Raw genomic sequence first — 21,135 nt, forward strand, 5'->3', positions numbered from 1 at the left:
AATGCCGGCCGCGGGAGTTTGTTCAACCCTACAGTTAATTACTCCCGAATCTGTGGAACACACGGTATATATCTGGTTATAGCTGAATAAAAATCTATGATGCATAATTCCAAAGTCGGCCTATTACATTAAAAAAAGCAAAGGAAGAAATGGGCCATAATAAACAATTGCTATTTACATATACATGTCAAGAAATAACGTTTGATAAAAGGAATATGTATAAAGAAGAATTGCAAGCTGAGAAGAGCAAGTAAACAGTTACAAAATAAGCAACTACACAATGGTTACTTCCCCTGGTACACATTATTTACAGGGGGCGCTGTCGTTGGATTAGGAGTTGGAAAAAAGAAGCAACCTGCTGATACAGCGAAGACCACCTTTTCGGTGTTGTTAAATTTTATGCGTAGACAAACCTGTACCCTATCCAAAGCGATGTAATCTGGGTTGATGTAGAGCCAGTCATGGATAAGCTCAGTATTATATCGGGGGCACTGTTCTTTGCCGCCGACCTTTTCGCTGTGGCGAGTTTGGCGATGCCCAACTGGATAGTGTCGGACATCGGGGGTAAGACACCAGCGTTTACATGCAACTTTATGAAGATCAGGCTTCAATGTCTTGTTAATACCCCTAACTCTAACTCTTAGCCTAGGGCAAGGGTGTATAATTGTTAACCATGAGATCTTGTCAGAGTTTCAAATGTGTGAAAAAAATAAATAGTAACCTGCACAATCTGTGTAAGTAGACCACTGATTAACTGGTGAAATGTTCCTAAGTTTACTTATTTATTTCATTTAATTGGTGATTTATGCCGTACTGAGGAATATTTCACTTATACGATGGCGGCCAGCAATATGACAGGGGGAAACCGAGCAGAGCCCTGGGGAAGCCTACGATCATCCGCAGGTTGTCGCCAGATCTTTCTGCGTACGGCTGGAGAGGAAGCCAGAAAGAGCTGGTCTTACCTAAGTTTATATAAGTTTAACTGAATGTAGAGTGCCAACCAGTGTTGTATATGTACTAGCATTGATACGTCTTGAACTGTTGATATATCAGTATTTTACTCCTGGGAAAGGTATATCGGTTTGATCAGATTGTTAGATTGAACATACACTTCAGTAAAAAGGAAAGTAGGCCGACATATGTCTAGTCTGAGTACACTGAGTGTTGGTTGAGAAATATTCAAATACGCCATATTCATATAGGTTGCGCAGCCATGAATATGACATATCCTAATATTTCTCAACCAACAGTCAGTATATTCAGACTAACATAGGTCAATCTGTAGGCTCTACTGCTTTATTTTAATTATGTTATGCTATCAATGCAGTGCGTGATATAAAGGTAACACCGGTTATTACCATTTACATTTGTAACACATCATGAAAGTGAACAGAGTATTCTAAAATGTGCTCCATATATGGTATGTATTGATTGACTTACTTGAATCTACCTTAGGTCTCAGCTAGTGGTGAAAATGCAGAACAAGTAGTCTCAAAAGATAGTTGATTCTAAACCCAACAAAGTCACCCTGTCTGCCTGGATGCTGCTTTGCAGGGTGCATGTTGGAGTAGCTTAAATGCAAGTCTGGTATCTGCTTTTAATTGTCACATATACTTGACATAAAAGATACGTAAATGTAACAGGGTTACACAGCTCATACTTATTTTTACGAGTGATTTACTGTAGCACAGGCTAGTACGGTTTCAAAGGTTAGTGGTTCAAAGTTGGTACGTGGATAGGGTCACTCCACCACACCTATTGGTCTATGTTTGTTGAAGTTAACTTTCAAAACAGTATTGATACCAGAAATGATATAACAGAGACATATCTGCTGCTATTGTACCCCTTTGGTCATACTCAGTTGACGATTTCCGCCTGCCCAATACTGTCAAAATAGCAGTTAGTAAATGCTTAGAAGATTCTTGCCTAGAGGTATAGCAATATGATAAGTGAGGTGACTTTATTTTAAATAATTAGTGCTGCATGTTTAGGTCCAAATCATCTTGTCCTTTTGATGTTTCAAGGAAATGAAAAGGTCAGACTGCTTGATATGCAGTTGCATCCCTCTTCAGTTTGTTGTTGTTATTGAATGGTTACACCGTCTAGGACTGGGACACTGAGACACTTGAGGTGATTGTTCAATGTTAACATCAAGCTGGGGATCCTCAGTATTCCATTTGATACCACATGTAAGGCTTACATAAAGTTCATTGGAGATCACTTGTGTAATGATAATTGATCCTTTTTAATAGTCCTTGTTCGTTCCCACATAAGTTAAGCTTTTTTATATAACCCCCGCTCAAAGGTAGTTGTGACAAGTTTGTCAGACAGTAAACACAGTTGTCTTCAATTCACTTCACTTACTTGTTAACTTGGTTGACTCAAGACTACACTTTGTACATTCTCTGTAGGCTCAACAGTCTTCACAACGTTTTTTTGCCTGTAACCACTTACGGTACATATTCTTGACCTTTACACCATTGCTATTAAGTTATATTTAAAATGAAATTTAATTCAGCCACTTACATGTACTTTTCAGTTTGGGCCATATTATCTACTTCACTCTGGTTTTCTACATCCATAAAACTGACAGCCATTGTATACATTGTAATTAAGTGAAATAATAAGCAGTGGTATTCCACAATTAAACAGACATAAAATTATAACTGCAATTGGTGCTGTACCAGTATTTCTAACTGGACTCGTACTACACATGTATATCTTGTTGTGTATGGTTTTTCAGAATCACATAAGACTATTTTAAGACAATTCATTGATCAGGTCTACATAGACAACAAACACAATGTACATGTATATCCATCTATTGCCATGGCTGAATTCACAATGCATATGGATAAGAATTCAGAGAAAACTGATCCAGTAAGCCACACCCACAGCTTAACTGGGGTAGACTCAGACTTGCCAGCCATACACTGAGTAGTTATTTATTTTCATTCATGTACATTATTATATCTTCCTCAAAGATATATTTCTTGTGTTCTAATTTTAATTGATAATTTGTAAATTATTGTACTTCAGTCCTGCAGTATTAATTACACTAATGATAAACTACAATTTTAATTTCTTGTCTTTATACTACCTTGTTTTGGTTTTAGGCACAACTCACATTGGATTACTGCAGACATGCTTGACTATATATGGACGCTCAAAAATATGTTTTTCTCCGGAGCCAGTGAGAGGAGAATGGCTATTGACTTTCATCTGCATTGTGTTTGGGATTGTGTGTATCAATGTGACTCTGATATTGCTGGCTGTGTCATACTGGAGATACAGGGTGATGAGATTTGCCCGATGGCTTGGCTTTGTGGCAAGTATGTTGACAAAATTAAGTTTCTTTCTATATGTTAGATTCTTAATACATACAGTGGAGCTACATGTAGGTTTAGATGGCTTCAAATCAATTACAGATGGAACTTCATATTAAAAAGAAAGATAAAATAGTTACAACTGTTACGTTATCAAAAAATGTCAGTGCAAAAAATGAGAGTAAATTTGATCTCTCCAAAGAAACGTATGGGTAAGAGAACATAATCAAGTTCCAAGTCATGGAAAATTATAGGAATAGTTATGGATCAGTGGGTTATCATTAATACTCTAAACTTCTTAAATATTCAAAAAGGTTTTAATCGACATTGTCACAGTCTCCCAGCAGGAAGTGCCCAACTTGAGTTGTCATAGGGAAAATAACAATATTGGGACAATATGATGAACCTAACATCATGTTAGTCCCGATAGTTTACATATGTACGCAGTCGTGCATATGAGCATTTGTGATGTCACTTCTTGTGTTTGACAGCTCAGTCACATATATTAGTGTATTTGTGTGTTGAGTTTCAAACTGATGAAAGAAAATGTTTAAAATTTATCCATTTGTATTTATGTAGTAATATATTTTTTGTTCATCTTCCTTCACAGTGATATTATTTTGCCTGGCAGCTGTGATATTCCCCGTGGGATTTGATATGGACCAGATAGGAGGAGAAGCATATCAGTTGCCACCTAATTTCCAAGTTGGCATATCCTACATTTTCTTTGTTCTTGCCTTGTGGATTACTGTGATATCAGAACTGTTTGCTGGGAAAGTATGTTTGCCTCACTTCTAAAATACAACCTCTGTGCCAAGACAGAAAGTGCATTGTGATTGCTATATTAGAACATTGATGACTGTTTTAGCCTTTAATTCTCAGATGGTTTGAACAGACAACACTAGAGGTCATTGGATCTCAACTACATGTAGTCACTGCTAACCTGTTTCACCTAAGTTAAGTGGCATAGGAAACTGCTGATGTGCAAATATCAGCATTAGGTCTACTACATGTAGGTACTGTTACACATTCTTTACTGGTGTCAGTCAGCCCAGGCTGTTGTTATCAAGGGAATATCAGATATTTACTAGTCAGACTTTCCTGTAAGCTAGTTTTGCCGAGGATGACTTTCATGGTGTTGGAATTGAAGAGGAAAAGCAAGACAGTGCCATGGCTGCTTAAAGAGAAAATTTTGTCTGTGCGTGAATGCTATAAAGTCCTTCGACTGCTTTTCATGGTTTGCATTAATAATTCATGTTCATTGTTCATGTCATTCATGCTTTAAGCGTCAAGTCTAATCTAAAATACCAGTACACATGAAAAAAAGGATGCTGTGAAAAGTAGCTTTAGACTAGTAATGTAAACATAATTAAATAGGTATAAAATGTACACTGCATTATTTTCAGTGTGTGTTGTATGGCTGTGTCTGTTACAGATTGGGTTCATACAGGTATATTGCCATCAGGTTACTCATTTCCATTCAGGTTATTGTGATTAATGTTGTGAAGTCCAAGTCCATTGTCCAGTATATGAAGTACTTGCACAAGGTAATGCTGCAGCCTTATTATTCTTGATCTACTTAACATTCTGTACACTCACAGAATTTGTGAAATCACATGTAGAAGGAGTCAATTATTAGAGCTAAGTAGAATCGGTTTGAATGGTATAGTTTGATCTTCAGACAGATTGGACCCTGTGGATTCGGTTCGGCTATGACCTGAAAGTATCCAAAAAGTTTGGCTTAACCATTGCACTTGTCTGGTAACTACATGATTAACTGATTTCTCTCTTAGTGCTGATTAGAATAAGTCTTTGTAGTCTCAGAAATGTCTTAGTTTTTTATTAATCAGTTTCATTTCTTGTGGTTTTTATACTGTTAGCAATCAAATTGTTGCAGGGTGTGTATTTGGTTACCCGTCCAAGAAAATGTGCATTTTCTGATAAATATGATAATCTGACATACATCCCATTACTATTGATTTGATGATCTCTTACTTCAGTCAGGAACTGCAATACTGTATCCGTCTTGTGAGGGTTTGCACAAAGTAAAAATGAAATGAGTTGACACATTAAAGAATTTGGCAGCCTGGAATAAAGTTCCCTTAGCTTCAGGTAATGGTAACTGCCATGACAACGCATGTGTTATTGTGATAATTATGGTAGTTTTGAGCTAAGGGAATATTGTATCTTATGTTTGGAAACTCTGTTCATCCTTATTGTGGTGTATTTCCAGAAGAGAATATTAAGTCATACAAGGCTAGTTAAAAGTGCATCTTATGACTGCATTTTGTCATAATTTACAAGAATTTATGCTACAGGTGTTTATGTGTAGATCATTTCAAGGACCACAACTACTTTGCAGAAAATGGAGAAAGCTGCCTTTAAAGTCATTCCAGCTGTTCGGAAGATATGGATGTGGTCAAGTATATATACAGTATGCGAAAGAATGTTTGTATAAAGCCAGGTTTGTGTACTGTATTGAAAAGTACTGGTATAAATGGTTTACTGCAAAACACATCATGTGATCATTGTAAACTGGTCTATGTATTGAATATTTGATGTGTACATTAGTGCTACACAGTTGACTGAACTGTAATGTAGTGTACACTACCAATTATTTCAGTGCAAAGATTTCATTCTTCGTAGAATTAAAGTGGAGCATGTGTCCATGTAAACTAAGGATTTCTGTTCATTTGTGTATATTTGCTATTACAGAAATGAATAAATAGTACCCATGACAAGAGAAAATAGTAAATATATTTCTGACCAATGTGTTATTTGTTGTTTTTGCCTTGTCTTTGTTTTACAGCAGTTAATAAGTACTGCTTGGTTGATGAGGGAGCCTATTGTGTCCTGCCTGGGGCTATTGTATATTGTATATACTAGTCTCAGGTTCTGCCGAGACTGTTAGGCTCATAGTGAGAACCTTGAGGGTGGGTTTTACAAAGCAGTTATACATGTACCTTGTGCCAGGACGATGTAAGGGGTATATCAACCTGGTTATACATGTACAAAAAGCATGCAATATATATCATGGCCACTAGACAACATTTCCTGAGTTACAGAAACAGTAACATAATGGATTAGGTTTGCCATGCTCCAAGAATTTGTCACTTATGGAATGGTCATCATTAACTGGTACTAGGGTGGAGAAAACCTACAATAAATTACTGGTCAACTTAACCATGTGACGTACAGATGTGCACATCATATTTGATAAAAACAACGAAGCTTACACAGTGCAAGCCGTCACACAAGCACGGATGTCTGTTTTCCACCAAGGCCCCACCAACAATAGAATTTCACAATGCAGGTACCACACCTGTCCTTAAAATTCCAAAGAACATAAACTTTGTTTGACAGGTTCTTACAAAACAGAACCAAACAGATCAAGCAAACGTGCTGGATAGGTTTATTTTCAGCAAATGTGGCTACTGGTTTTGACTTCGAATAATAATGAGGTGAGATATAATTAAGGTGTCACAATCGTACAAGCTTTACAAAGTGTTGCCTTAGGAGAACTTACAAAACCAGTAAAAAGTAGCCTCAAGTGGGACATCATGTAATTTATCACTGATCTTGCCAGAGGAGCCCTATGTCACGGAATTCAGAAGCAAAAGGATGGAGGCCTCTTGGCTCAAGTTGATTAAGTACCATATGTTTTTAAATTGATTTGCAATGGTAGTTACAAACAACTTTCTGCAAGCAGCCCCAGGGCCTATTCCTCTCAAATCATACACAACCTATGTGACCAAAAGTCAGGAGACAAGTTTTTGTGTGAACAAGGTGTAAATCAGTTTTATTCACCTCAGGATTATTTACAGGATCCTATGACAAATATGTACATGTATAGCAGCCAGTTAAAGACCAAGTAAATCTGAAATGATAAGACCTGTACCCTTCCAGTTGTGGGCTCCTGAGTATGAAAGGCAGCTGTGTATAAAGTCATCATTGCTAAAAATACTTGTAAATACTGTTTACACAGAACTAGTTGACACAACAACACATACTACATATTTGATTTGAAGTTACCCATGAGTTTCTGATTAATCAAATTTTCATATTGCATTGATACAAAATTCACACACATCCACACTATTAAGTACACGCTACCATGACTGCAGTCTTTGTCTTCATAGGATGATGACGAATCTACATAAATTCTGGATGAGCTATATAATCTTTAAAAATCTCTACAGGATCACAGATGCTACACCTCTCTTTTCTCATCATTTTTTTTTTTTTGTACTCTTTCAACAACCTTTCTATAAATTCGAAGCTTAGCTCAGATGAAACTGAAGTGTAAAACTGCTGCTTAAATTATTTTCAAGTACTGTGAACTGTTTTAAAGGGACGAAAAAAAGAAAAGCAGCACGAAATATTTCCTAAAAATTTCCTACAAGTTTTATCGGCCTTTTCGCATTTCAAACATTCTGTTTAGAGCACTTCCAGCTTTGAACCACTCAATCTGGCCTTCGTTCATGGTGTGGTTCAGTGTAATCTTTTCTGTCGAGCCATTGGCATGCTTGATTTCACAGGTTATGGGCTAAAACAGAGAAAATATTAACATTTTAATGTTTGTGGCAGATAGTTTGGAAAGAAACTACTGTATGCAAGCGCAAATATGCTTTAGCTGCTTTTTCAGTCTTAACACTTAATGTAAAATTGATACATTAAACTATAAAACATAAACCTATAAACCACAACTAGTGGTGCTCTGAGTTTATTAATGAGGAATGAAAGTGGACAATCAAACGTCTTGGTAGAAAGCTGGGCCAGGGGAGTGATCCAGTCCTCACCGACTATATATCTGAATTACCTTTCCAGGTGCAAGGTCTTTAAGTCCAAGCAAGGAGATCCTGTCTGTCGGCTCGATTTTATCATAATCAGCTGGGTTTGAAAATGTCAGTGGTAACAAGCCTTGTTTTTTAAGATTTGTCTCTGAAAACAAAATTAAAATAAGAAGTGAAAGAAGCAAAGCATAAAACCTGCGTTTTTGTTAGGTTTGTTAATGCTTGTTAACAAAATACATGTTTTAATATGGCCAAATACATTCATGACAAACAGGCAACTGTAAACATCTTTTCTTTCAGATCAAATATTTTAGTGAAAATGAATATATAATGCCACATATTATTTTGAGTGAGTGAGTGAGTGAGTGCTTGGGGTTTAACGTCGTACTCGACAATTTTTCAGTCATATGACGACGAAGGAATCATTAGGGTGCATGCACGTGTAATGTGCCTCCTTTGTTGCAGGACGGATTTCCACCGCTCTTTTATTTAGTGCTGCATCACTGAGACAACTTACCGAAGGCAAGTAAGCCATTATACTGATATGGGTCAACCAGTCGTTGCACTATCCCCTTCATGCTGAATGCCAAGCAAGGAAGTTACAACTTCCTCTTTTAAAGTCTTAGGTATGACTCGACCAAGGATTGATCCTGGATCTACCGGTCCCGAAGCGGACGCTCTACCAACTGTGCTATCCGGGCCGGTCATATTATTTTGATGTATATATGCATCCTAAATGGGTTATTATTCTTAAGAAACCCTAGAGTTGGGGAAACTAGCAAAAGTAATTTCATCTACCGAATCTAACCCCAGTTCCATCAATGCTAAACACAATCCCACAGTCCTGCAGCTCTTCTTTTACCACAAGTTACGTATCTAGATAGGGTAGTATGGACTGACCATGGATACGTGCAAAACTCTTCACAATGATTGCCCGTCCTCCAAGATGTCGAGGCTCCAGGGCAGCATGCTCTCTGCTGCTGCCTTCACCATAGTTTTCATCCCCTATCACAACCCATGGAACTTTCTGTGACTGCAAGCAATACAAATGTGAAAAGTTTAGAGGAGTAATATTTGAAATCAAGGTACCTTTGGTCATTATGGCAACTTGAAATGCACCTGTAGTACGATACTTTGCTCATAAAATATCACCGATAAGGCAGGCATGAACAACAGCCTACATGTCTGTGGCCACAGTTACTTTTGACCGCAAAGGCTCCCCAATGAGTTGTTGTTTTTCATACCCTTCAAGTTACAACGATGACATTTGCAATTAGGAAAAGCAGATAGTCACATTAGTCAGAGAGGGACCAAACCACAATGTTGGGCAGTTCTGTGGGTGGAGAAAACTACTGCCTTTTGTCAGGTTACTAACAAACCTCCAGATTTAAGCACACTCCGGCTCACAGTAAGGGTTTGACATGCTGGGATGAGAATGATGCCTTATCTGACAGAGCCAGCATGTGTCCTCCTAAAGATTGCAGGATTCCTGCTCTGGTTCCATCACTCTGACCTACCTTGTAATGTCTTGCTGTATCAGGGACAGCTCCAACCTCACCAGTCAGCTGATTTTTCACCTTGTTTATTTCACCATTATCAATATTTACAGCCCTAATAAAAGAGAGAGTAGTACACATAAATGATATTATACATCTCCTATACATGATGTTAACTTTTACATAATCACAATTTCATTGGTTTCCATAGATGTACTCCAGATTACTTCAATTTATCCATACAGGAAATTCAGTATAGCTTCTCCAAAATATAGCCAAGACAAAATACCTCACACATTGTCTAACAAACACATTTTCCTATACCAGTAAAGTATTAACATCTAATAGTTACCCGATTAGGAGATTGTTTGATATGTTGTCAAGATGTCCTCTGTATTTAAGCCATGGTCCAGCAGCACTGATGTGATCTGTGGTACATTTTCCTTTAGCCTGAAATGCGACATCGGTAAAACATACAATCAGCCAACTCCATAATGACATAAATAAACTCAAATCCGGTATCCGAAATGCCCACTTCCATCCCCCAACATTTCCAAGAATGAAAATGAAAATAACCAGACTAATATGATTATTAAGCATGTATATGTTTAGATGATATAAATGATGTCCACAAAGTTTCAGGAAAATGGGTGCAATACTTTAGCACGAGTTGAATGCACAAATTCTGTGTACATAAAAATCCATTATTCTAAGCATACACAAGTTTAGATGATACGAAAGATGTATGCTAAATTTCATGGAAACAAATTAAGAACTTTCAGAACACAAGAGTTGCCTGGACAAAATCTGAACACATGGAAATGAACTACTATGCACAGTCCTAAATGGGGAGAAATTATGAAACTAATTACCTAATTGCCATTAAACTCAAGTATGCACAAATCTAGATAATAGGAAAGATGTCTGATAAGTTTCATCAAAATCAGCACAGTAGTTTGGGAGGAGATGCATGGACAAAATCGTGTCTACAGACAGACCAGCAGGGCGATAATAATATAGCCTCTCTAACTTTTTTGAGGGCGTAAAATAAACTTATGCTTCCTTGGTATTATCCCGGGAGTCATCAACCAGCAACACATACCCCATACAAAAATAGGAGGTAGCTGACTGGCATTATCCATCTGAAGATTAGAAAAACAACACAGCTCCCATTGCCTTCTTTTGTTTTTTATTATTATATATACACACATGTACCTAATAACCCCTCTGTTTTTTACATGATGCATGGTAATAGTACTAGTGTTAATCTTGTCTAAAATTTCCATTAGAGAGAAAGGTGTTGCTTGAATATGAATTTTCTTCAAGTCTACGATCACTTATAAACACCAGACTACAAAATGTATACATGGTGATAAATTGAGGTCCAGTTACCTTGATAAGGATGACCATGTCTGTGAGGTCTTTACCGTCCCACTTATCAAATGGCTGGAGAAGCTGTAATCTCTGGCTAGAGGGGGACACCTGTACCTCCACTGAGGAAGCATCTGATGGAGGAGACTGGTAGGTTTCCATACCAGGGTCAAAACCTTTGGCAGGTAACTCATCTCCATATGGGCTAGACAACTTGAATTTCTTGCCTGTACAGATGTACAGATCAAATTAAACATTAACTATACGCAGAAGTAGTAACTCCCCTTTCTTTATCAAATCGTTCCCCTAAGCATCCAACTGAAACTACACATGTTGTAACCTTTTTCTTAAAATTTATTCAAAGATGGAAGAATTGTTTTACTATAAATATGTGTATGTTAGTAGTACACATTAATGGATCACTGTAATTCTCCAAGCTTTTCGCCTGTTTGAAAGATGTTCATTCATGCATATTCTGAGAGCATTACTCTGTGTAACCTTACAGTATAGTCTTTGTGAAGTCCTGAAATTGGCCAACCCAACCAATGCTTCCAACGTCAAATTAAACAGATGCAAAATTGCACTGAAAGTTGCTCTTTCATATGCCAAAAGGTTAAGAATTAGAGTATTCTGAGAATAGTAATAGTTTTTCTCCATTCTTTTCTGACATTTTTATGCTGGTAGTCAAAAAGACTGAATCATTTACCATCAGCTCCAGTCAATTCATCAGTCAATGGGTTGAAGTCAAGACGACCAGCGAGTGACAAAGCTGTGACAAGTTCAGGGGAAGTGACAAAGGCGTGAGTGGCAGGATTAGCATCGTTACGTCCTGTGAAGTTCCGGTTGTAGGATGTCACAATTGTGTTCTTCTCTCCCTTCTTGATGTCTTGTCTAATGAATATAGCATTTGAAAGGAATAAGTGTTACAAGGATGTGAAAAAAATTGATACTATTCACATATACATGTATGTATTTACACACAAATGCACAAGGACTTAAGGGAAGGGGGGGGGGGGGGGTGCTCCGTGGCTCAGTTGGTTAACGTGCTACCGCAGTGTAACGACCCAGGAGTCTTTCACCAATGCGGTCGTTGTGAGTTCAAGTCCAGCTCATCCGCACTTCCTCTCCAGCTGTACATGGGAAGGTCTTCCAGCAACCTGCGGATAGTCATGGGTTTATCCTAGGTTCTGCCCATTTTTATCCCACCATAGTGCTGGCCGCAGTCATATCAGTGAAATATTCTTGAGTATGGCATAAAACACCAATAAAATAAATAACAAGGAATAAAAATATATATGTATGTGTGAATGGTATAGTGACAAGAGCTAGCTGTAAAGGAGGAAAATGAGAAAAAAGTCAAACATGGATGGAAATTACTCCCAACAGATCACAAGGGGTCTGTTCATAGTGCCTATTATATTCATATCCCCAACATGCCTATTTAAGAGCAATCATACCTGTCCCACTGACCAATACATGGACCACAGGCATTAGCCAACACAAGCCCTCCAAACTCTCTCAGGGTGGCAGCCTACAAAAATCAACAATGAAACATTTCCACATCAATCTTTTTTTTCATTCCTTTCCATGCTATGATATTCTGCGACAGAATGAACACTCCAGATTGTCATCTTCCAAGTATCTTGTTTAATAATCTTATATTAATAACAATATAAGGAAGTAATTTCACAATTCTGACAATGTCAATCAGAAGTTCTTCAAACATCAGGGGAGTTACCATCCGTTTTTTTCACATGTTGGCCCTGTCTTTGTAAAACCACCAACAGATGTAAATGTTCTTTGTCTCTAGAGTGTGGGTAACAGACCATACATGTAATTGTAACAGAACACCTTGTCCTTCTTGACTTACCTGTCCATCTCTCTCAATAGTGGCACGAATCTGTTCAGAGCCTGGTGTGATGGTATAACTACTTTTACTCTTCAGTCCATGCTGAAGGGCCTCTTTGGCAATGCTGGCAGATCGGCTCATATCCTCATAACTGCTGTTTGTACAGCTACCAATCAGACCTACAAACACATAACATGATATCCAAAAACTTCTTCCACCACAATCCAACAGAAAGCCACAACAGGAGTACTTCAAAACGTAGCAGACATATGACTTTGGTGGTGATTAGATAAGTATCTTATACACAGATGGGAAAAAGATATGTCCAATGTGAAAATTCTGTCTACAGAGTGGACTTTTAAGGATGCGGAGTGTGTATTTTTTAGGTTATAGGTTATTTCTTAAACATAAGCTGTTCTTTTACTTACCAACTTTAATGTCCATTGGCCAGTCCTTTTCCTTTGCCACCTTTCCTAGGTTGGAGATTGGGTGGGCAAGATCAGGAGTAAACGGTCCATTCACATGTGGCTCCAACTGAATCAGAAATATTTTACACTGTCCAAGGCTATTTCACTCAACACATACATTCTACAAGGACTATCAGGTTTGCAGGTGGATGCAGACTGAGGGAAACCACCACAATGTGTGGACCAGGATTTTAATGTACCTCCAGTAGTAAGAGGTTTATAATCCGCAGAGCAAAGACATCTTCATCATGAAGTCAGAAACGGCGATACATGCAATCTATTGACTTGAATATTCCAAACTCAGCATTTGAAGTTGAAGAAAATACTCCGCTGGTTGCCCATCAAATGTCATCATAATCATATAAAACACTTCTGTCATAAAAGAACTACCACAATGATCAGAGACGAAACCACAAGGACCCAGTAACAAGACTGATGTAACAAGATGACTGATAGTTGGATAAAGTAAATTTAACTGTTTAAAATAAACTAATCCAGATAGCTGAAGTGTCCAGAGAAATGTACCCTCTATATAATTAACTGATTACAGAGTCAGCATCTGTACTTTTGTTCATCAGCATATCTATTAACATACTATTTGATCAGTGGTTTACACCATACAAGAATACTGTATTTCATCAAAGTTAAGCATTTTTTAAGTGACACATTTTGCTTGATTCTGACTGATTCATCCACATTATAGGAAAAGGAATTAAAATGATAGACAGCACCTGAGTAATGTTTATGTCCAGTGAAAGACTACCATTCAAAGTATCTTAAACTGGTATTAAACATTTCCTTAAATTTTTTTCAACCCAGTAGAAGTTTAGTGACACTTCATCTTAATACATGTTTACTCTAGCTCTTAAAGTCGAAAGTGTTTTCCGTGTTGTAGTCAATGCAGTAGCCTATGGCAGATAAAGTCGTGGACTTTGCCAATGAAGGTCTAAGTGATAAATAGCTTTCTCGGAAACTGGACATGCTGGAAGGATATTTCTTCGACTGCTTGAGCTGTTGATACTGTAAGCCTGTTATATCATTCACAGTTTAAGTAGCCTGTAGATGCATGGCTGAGTATTCCGGGTTCAGGTCTTAGCCTCCGGAGGGGTTGTGCTGGTGATTAAATGTTCACAAAATTACAACAGGATTGTTGTACAATTAAGATTCATGCTTAATTCTGAAACAAATGGAAATAAATCTAAGCACCACTGTGGCTGATTTAGGAATTTGAATGTCACTGAACTAAATGCTTCAGTTTTGTGGTGCTGGCTTCTAAGATAAGAGCAGTGCTGACCTAATTATCGTGAACATCAGAGAAAGCACCTTGGTTTGAACATGGCAGTTCAATAATTTAACTGTATTTTATAAAAGAAAACAGGAAAAAAATTCACCCCTTGTATGAGAGAAAGACAAAGGAGCAAACCTTAAATCCTTCAATTCTAATAAATTAAGAGAAAAAAAGTTATATCATAAAAATTAATTAATTTTAAGCTTCTCTTTCCTATAAACCTTTGGAATCCCTAATAAATTTTTCACTGTCTCTGATATTTGTCATTTAAACGCTAAAATCAACAATAAAAAAGTATGTGCATAATTTGAATATTTGAATAAATGATACACACCTATCCCACAACTCTGTGTGAAAAGGCCCTTTGGCTACACATCATTAAATCATTAACAATCTCAAAATGATGTCTCATGCAGTAGTTGTGTTATCATATGTCACTTCACGGAGTAAATGGGTAAAGGCTAGATCACAGCTTACACTGCGCAATCTGATAGTAACATGTTTGATTGGATAAAATTCTGAAGATGTCTGCTGATTCACACATGCCATTTGTGCAGTACTGTCATTTTGTTCTACATATTATTTGGTGAAATCTCATCAAAATAATAAAGCATGTTACTTTTTAGAAAGCTTGAGAATCCTGCTTTTGGCTGAAATATGTTTTAGCCAGGTGCTGTTGTGTCTTTTAAAGGAATTTTTGTTACGTTCATATTTGCATTGTCAGTAAAACTATTTCTCACCTCACTCAGGTTAATCTCAATGACCCGGTCATACTTGCTGTCTGGGTCAGCACTCAGTAAGTGTTGGTATTTACCTGCTAGGTCAGCGATATCTGGAACAAATCATCTAAACATTCAGTGTGTTTGACATTAAAGTAATATCTAGCAATCATCAATAACTCTGTCAGATATTAACACAAGACGTCAAAAAATAGGGAGTGTTCTTTTTTTCTTTCTTCTCTATTTTTATACACTCTTTTAACATTGGTGATATGCATTGAACTCATCTCTCGGTTATTTCATATTACTGTCAAAGCACACTGGACAAACTGGTCCCTGGTTTTAAAGTTTGATGCATCCTTCATTATTAAAAAATCGTCAAAACTGATTCACACTTCAATTTTGCATGTGCAACCTAAATGAATACATAAGAAAATGTCTCAAATCTAAAATGACTCACCAGTTCTGTTTGTTGACCTGAGGTAGTCAGCCATTCGGTGATTGAAGGGGAACACAGAGGTTGTGGCACCTATCTCTGCTCCCATGTTACAGATGGTACCCATTCCTGAAAAATCAAATATCACACAGGGGTTTCAAATGTGCATTGACCAAAAGCCAGTTAGGAAAATGAAAAATATAAATTTACTTCCTTACTTACCCACTACCGGATTATATGTACACACCAACTTGCAGTTCATTTATTTCTGGACAAACTCAATAATCAAACCTGACCTGACACTGCCATCATTAACAAATACTTACCTGTGCATGATATGGAGTCAACCCCTGGTCCAAAGTACTCTACAATAGCCCCAGTGCCACCCTTGACAGTGAGAATGCCAGCTACCTTCAAGATGATGTCTTTGGGAGAGGTCCAGCCTCCTAATTTACCTGTTAGTTTTACTCCAATAACCTAAAATAACGCACAACATAAATATTTAAATGTCAGATAGCTCACTAAGCAAACAATGCCTGGGCCATAAAGTATTCGATAACAATAATTCCACATTTGTGCTTTTTTGGTCACTAAGAGCACTTATGATCATTCTGAAACACCTTTGTGGCCTGGTCATAAGGACCAATCACTTAACAATAATGGTGTAAAATGTCACACGACTGGCCAGGCATACCCTGCCAACAAGTATTTCTGTTTAAGTGTCTTAAAATTCCAGAAAATACGTACAAGGTTTTAAAATGTTTTAACAGCCTACCTGTGGACATTTGAGTTCCCAGGGAATATCAACCATGACATCCACCGCGTCAGCTCCTCCCACACCAATACACAGACCTCCTAGGCCACCTGTGGGGAAAATGTTTTATGGTCAAAGAATGCAGGCAGAGTACTATAACCCATACATGAGCCAGCAGTGTAAGCAAGAAACCACAGAGGTCTTGGAAATGGTATAAAATAGATGGGGTGCAGCTGTGTTTCTCTTGATCACGTTTGGAAATACTCTGCCTTTATCTAGTTCACCACAACAACTCTAATAGGCAATTTTTGGATTCACTAAGACACATTACACCACTGCCTTTCTACATTTCTAGTTGAAATACTGTGACATCATCACACCTACTTGCAGGGAATTAGAACACTATACTATTCTTACCTCCATTAGGTGTGTGACTGTCAGTTCCTATCAAAAGTACACCAGGGAAAGCATAGTTTTCCAACACAATCTGCAAACAAATGCCAGGCTCCATGACAATCTATATCATGGCTAGCAGTACATACATATATAATAAATGTTAACATAATCTTATTTTCACAGTAATTTGTCAATGTGCATAATTTACATCTTAATGTTTCAACACCTGATCAAAAAGAATACACACTGACAGAGAAAACCAACATATACCAATATTTAAACAAATTTTAATGTAATTTAGTTTTCCATTTTATTGGTCAGAAAAATATTTAGGGCAGATAGAAATATAGGTGATAATGTACATGTATATCACCAAACGATTACTGATAAGTGTTAGCAGTATAATACGAAAGTGTGGCATCTTGAGCCAACTTTCACCTGTTAGCTGCTACTGAACAGTTCTGTTCACTTTCTGTAGGTTATAACTCTGTCATCTTGTTGCCGTGGCAGGCCTAATATTGCAACATGGATGCAACACAAGACAGAGAATAACCAAATGAATCATAATTTTGTATGTTACTGGTAAGTGAAAAAAATACCTGATGGATAATGCCACTGCCTGGTTTCCAAAATCCAACTCCATATTTAGCACTGGCGGTTGCTAAAAACTCATAAACTTCCTTGTTTATATCCTGAAATAAAATTGCTGTTCAGTTACCAAATGAGACATTTATTTTGTTACAGTTTAAGGATGTTTTTAACAGACATACTACAACACAAAGCATAAAACTAATTTTAAAATTATCTGGTGACAATTCTTATCATGCACTATGTTAGGATTTTTAAATTAAATGAGACGTACATGTATCACTAGTAAGCCATATAAAGGGAGAAAACTGTAAACTGAAAAAGACAGAATTTCATTCAAATATTTTAATTTCATAGATTTATGAAATCCCTCAATATTGTTAGGAATTTAGTAAGAGGCTTGAAAATACATTCTGGACTGCTTACTTTAGCTCTTGCTAAATCCTTGTCTCCACCCTTCTGAGCCTCAATCAAGTGATCACAGTGAACAGTGGAGGGTACAGCTACTTTAGGTAAACCACTAGATATGAACTGCAATAGGGCCATCTGAAAGATAAGAATGTCAAACACAGTTAACAAATGCATCCAATAATGTTTTATAGAATTCCAACTTTTTGTACAAGTAACAGCCTACACGTTGTCAGCATAACGGAGGATTTCTGAATCTTGTTTTGTTGACATTTGTTGAAAATCATTTCAAATTTTCAAACCAAATTCAAATCTAATAAAGTCAAGAATTTTAAATATAAAATACTTGAATCAACAAACCTGGGCTGTGGCATCTTGCATGGCAACTCTGTCAGGCCGTAATTTGAGGTAACTTTCACCTCGCCTGATGTCCTAGAAATGTTAAACAAAACCAGATATTTATGTCAACATACATGTAGCACACATTTATAAATCTATCTGTATAGCAAAGCTGTTAGCTCAGTCCAAACACTGAGCTACGTGGCAATTTTGTATTAGTATGGCACGTTAAATTGCTGCAAAGAGTGTGGCAGAGGCTTAGTACTGAGTGGTTATGAGATGCACAATACTGTAAGGTTACCATGTAGCAGTGTACTGTGCCACAAAGTTTACAACTGTGGGATGTTGAGCTTGGATCTTTCTGCTCAGTACCGTGGCATGAGGAAGCAAACAATGTCATGCAGAAAAATTTTGCTGTGCATACATAGATAATAAAGGTAAGGTTAGGTACACTGAATGAGCTTATATCAACAAACTGAACATATATCAATGAACTGAATATATATCAATAAACTAAACATCTGCATCATTCCTGCAATCTACAAATGTCATATACACATAAACTGTATACAGCACTTGTAGCACAGGTCATAAACCTGAACTAGCCTAAAGTACTGCACAGATAGTCTCTCATTCAAGATTAAGTAATGATCATATAACAGATCGCAGAAAGCTGCAAACCCCTGAGATCCTCTAGACATGATCTCATCAAGCAGAGTAGCTAGAGAACAGTTTAAACAAGAAGCAGTGAAAATGAAATATTATTCAAGTATTGCAGTACATGTTCAAATCATCTCTCAAACAGAGCCTTACCTGTCCCTTAGGATCATCAAGATGACTGTATAAAACCTTTTCTGACAGAGTAAGGGGGCGGTTCAATCTGAAAAACATGCACCCAAACTGATATTACTATATGGGAAACAGTTAAAATAATAGTGTTCGCTTGTTGCACCAGTCAGGTCCATGATCAAGTGGCATGTTTGAAATTGGCTCTCCCTGATGTGACTGCAGCTTTAAACAGCGCAGTCCAGTGAACATGACTATCCTCATCCAATAAGCATGACACATCGTCAAGATTTCATACAGTAAACACCAGTGAAAAAATCAAACAGGTATAAGCACTAACAACACCTATCCTTACACTCCCAAATAAGTGATTAGACTTACAATATTCCAGTATTACACGTGTCTTGTGGTGTCTCATTTTTTCTACACATTTTGATTGAAATAGAGTACGAAGAAGCAAAAAAAACAAATGAACATATCTTACCGGTCTTTGACAATTTTCAAATTGTAATCAAGCTTGTCATAATCCAGGCTTGTGTCCTGTTCAAATTTGCTCATTGCAACCTGAAACATCATTATTCAATATAATTACTGACAAAAACAGATGTGGTTAATACAGTGGGTGTGAAAAATCCGACATTTTTCTAGTTCTAATATAAACACTCAAAATGTAAGAGTTACAAGACATAGTTAGCAAAAATGTTGAATATCTTTGCAAAACACTTTTGGCTGAAAAGCCTAAGGATAAATTTAATATAGTATTATTTCATTAAACAAAGAAGTTAGTGGTATTTTAAAAAGTAATAAAGATAATGACTTGGTACCTTTTGCGCTGCTGCAGCCTGTGAGGTGTGGATACACCTGCCATGGCTGATCAGCCCACTGCACAGCCCCTACAATTCACAAAGTACAAACGGTTTATCAGTTCTGCAACATCACAAATCTTTAAAATGATAACTATAATTCAAAACAACTGTCATTCACACCACTCACTATAAAAGAACAAAAAAGTTGTTCAAAAAATTTCGAACTTACACCAATTCCTAACTTGTTATCCCACCTGTTTTCACTTTACATGTAATTTAAACTATCATAGGCAAACAAATTATTTGTGTGCAGTCATAATTACAATCATGGTGAATGGTGAAGAAGTCAAGGTCAAAACATAGGTGAAGCTCACTTTGAGTAATTTACACATGAAATTTTACTACTGAGAGTGGGATGTGTTGTAGTATCGATACGTGTTTTACGCTCATTGGAATTCGTGTCTTCTTGTTTTTCTAGTATGTTCTATGTCCTATGCTTACAGTTTAAAACTCCTGCCATTTAATTTTTAAAAGTTGTGAGACTTTAGCGGGCCCAATTAGTGATAATCGCTCCCCTAAATGTCCCCAGCAACCAATGAAGCCGGCATGCATCGCGGCTGCGTGCTTCACACAATCCAACTAATGCGGTAAGTTTCTGTCGCTATGACCTCACAAAAACAGTTAAATCACTTAAAGGTCATTATAATGCACCTTTGCACGGTGTTCCATTACTAAATAATATTAAAGGTGTGAAGAAATCTTACCCTTTTTGTTGCAGTTCTAAATACGTATGCCATTTTCTTGATCTTGTCGGCCACAGAGGATTCGTGACGTCACAGTCAGGACAAGGGCGAATAACTCTAAAGGACAAAATGAACAGATGTTCGAGTGCTCCCGCTGTGGGCTCAGTAATAAATCATGAAATTTCCTGGACAGCGAATATATATACACGCTAACAAACCGACGATTGGCTAGGCGTCACGCGGCCGTGACGCAACATACTAAGTGACTTACAAGTCCACCTGAATCCCCACCAAGCTGATAATGTCACATGTACCTAAGCAACTCCTTTTATCAAGTGGTTCAGCCGGATTGTAGTTATGCTGGCTAACACAGCTGTCGGGATACCGCAATCTAGGTTCAGATTATTATTTGCGGATAAAAGAACAGGAACCGCCGCAAGTAAGATCTTGACTTTGGGGAAGTTATCCCACACACGTGACCAGGTTATTCACAATACTCACTACATGCTTATATTCTACAATATATTTACATGTATATATATATATATATATATATATGCCTACCCGTGT

General features: G+C 37.3%; 2 protein-coding genes across 2 annotated transcripts; one reads left to right on the forward strand and one right to left on the reverse strand.

The window, feature by feature from the left end:
* The first annotated feature begins 345 nt into the window (after positions 1-345).
* On the forward strand, positions 346-6,065 carry LOC135481902 (modulator of smoothened protein-like). The gene is made up of 3 exons (XM_064761673.1): positions 346-564; positions 3,117-3,332; positions 3,937-6,065. The coding sequence occupies exons 1-3, from the start codon at positions 462-464 to the stop codon at positions 4,122-4,124; spliced, it is 507 nt and encodes a 168-aa protein (XP_064617743.1). The 5' UTR covers positions 346-461; the 3' UTR covers positions 4,125-6,065.
* Positions 6,066-6,796: 731 nt separating this feature from the next.
* LOC135466867 (aconitate hydratase, mitochondrial-like) lies at positions 6,797-20,673 on the reverse strand. Its single transcript, XM_064744623.1, has 22 exons — positions 20,587-20,673; positions 19,841-19,909; positions 19,501-19,580; positions 19,044-19,110; positions 18,252-18,323; positions 17,910-18,029; positions 17,495-17,587; positions 16,917-16,986; positions 16,521-16,609; positions 16,072-16,222; positions 15,770-15,874; positions 15,331-15,422; positions 13,264-13,369; positions 12,857-13,014; positions 12,444-12,517; positions 11,693-11,877; positions 11,008-11,213; positions 9,968-10,065; positions 9,637-9,730; positions 9,020-9,152; positions 8,146-8,267; positions 6,797-7,872 (listed from the first exon to the last, which is right to left on the reverse strand). The coding sequence occupies exons 1-22, from the start codon at positions 20,617-20,619 to the stop codon at positions 7,732-7,734; spliced, it is 2,358 nt and encodes a 785-aa protein (XP_064600693.1). The 5' UTR covers positions 20,620-20,673; the 3' UTR covers positions 6,797-7,731.
* Between the last annotated feature and the right edge of the window lie 462 nt (positions 20,674-21,135).

The sequence above is a fragment of the Liolophura sinensis genome, chromosome 1 (genome assembly GCF_032854445.1).
Source record: "Liolophura sinensis isolate JHLJ2023 chromosome 1, CUHK_Ljap_v2, whole genome shotgun sequence".
Taxonomy (NCBI): Eukaryota; Metazoa; Mollusca; class Polyplacophora; order Chitonida; family Chitonidae; genus Liolophura; species Liolophura sinensis.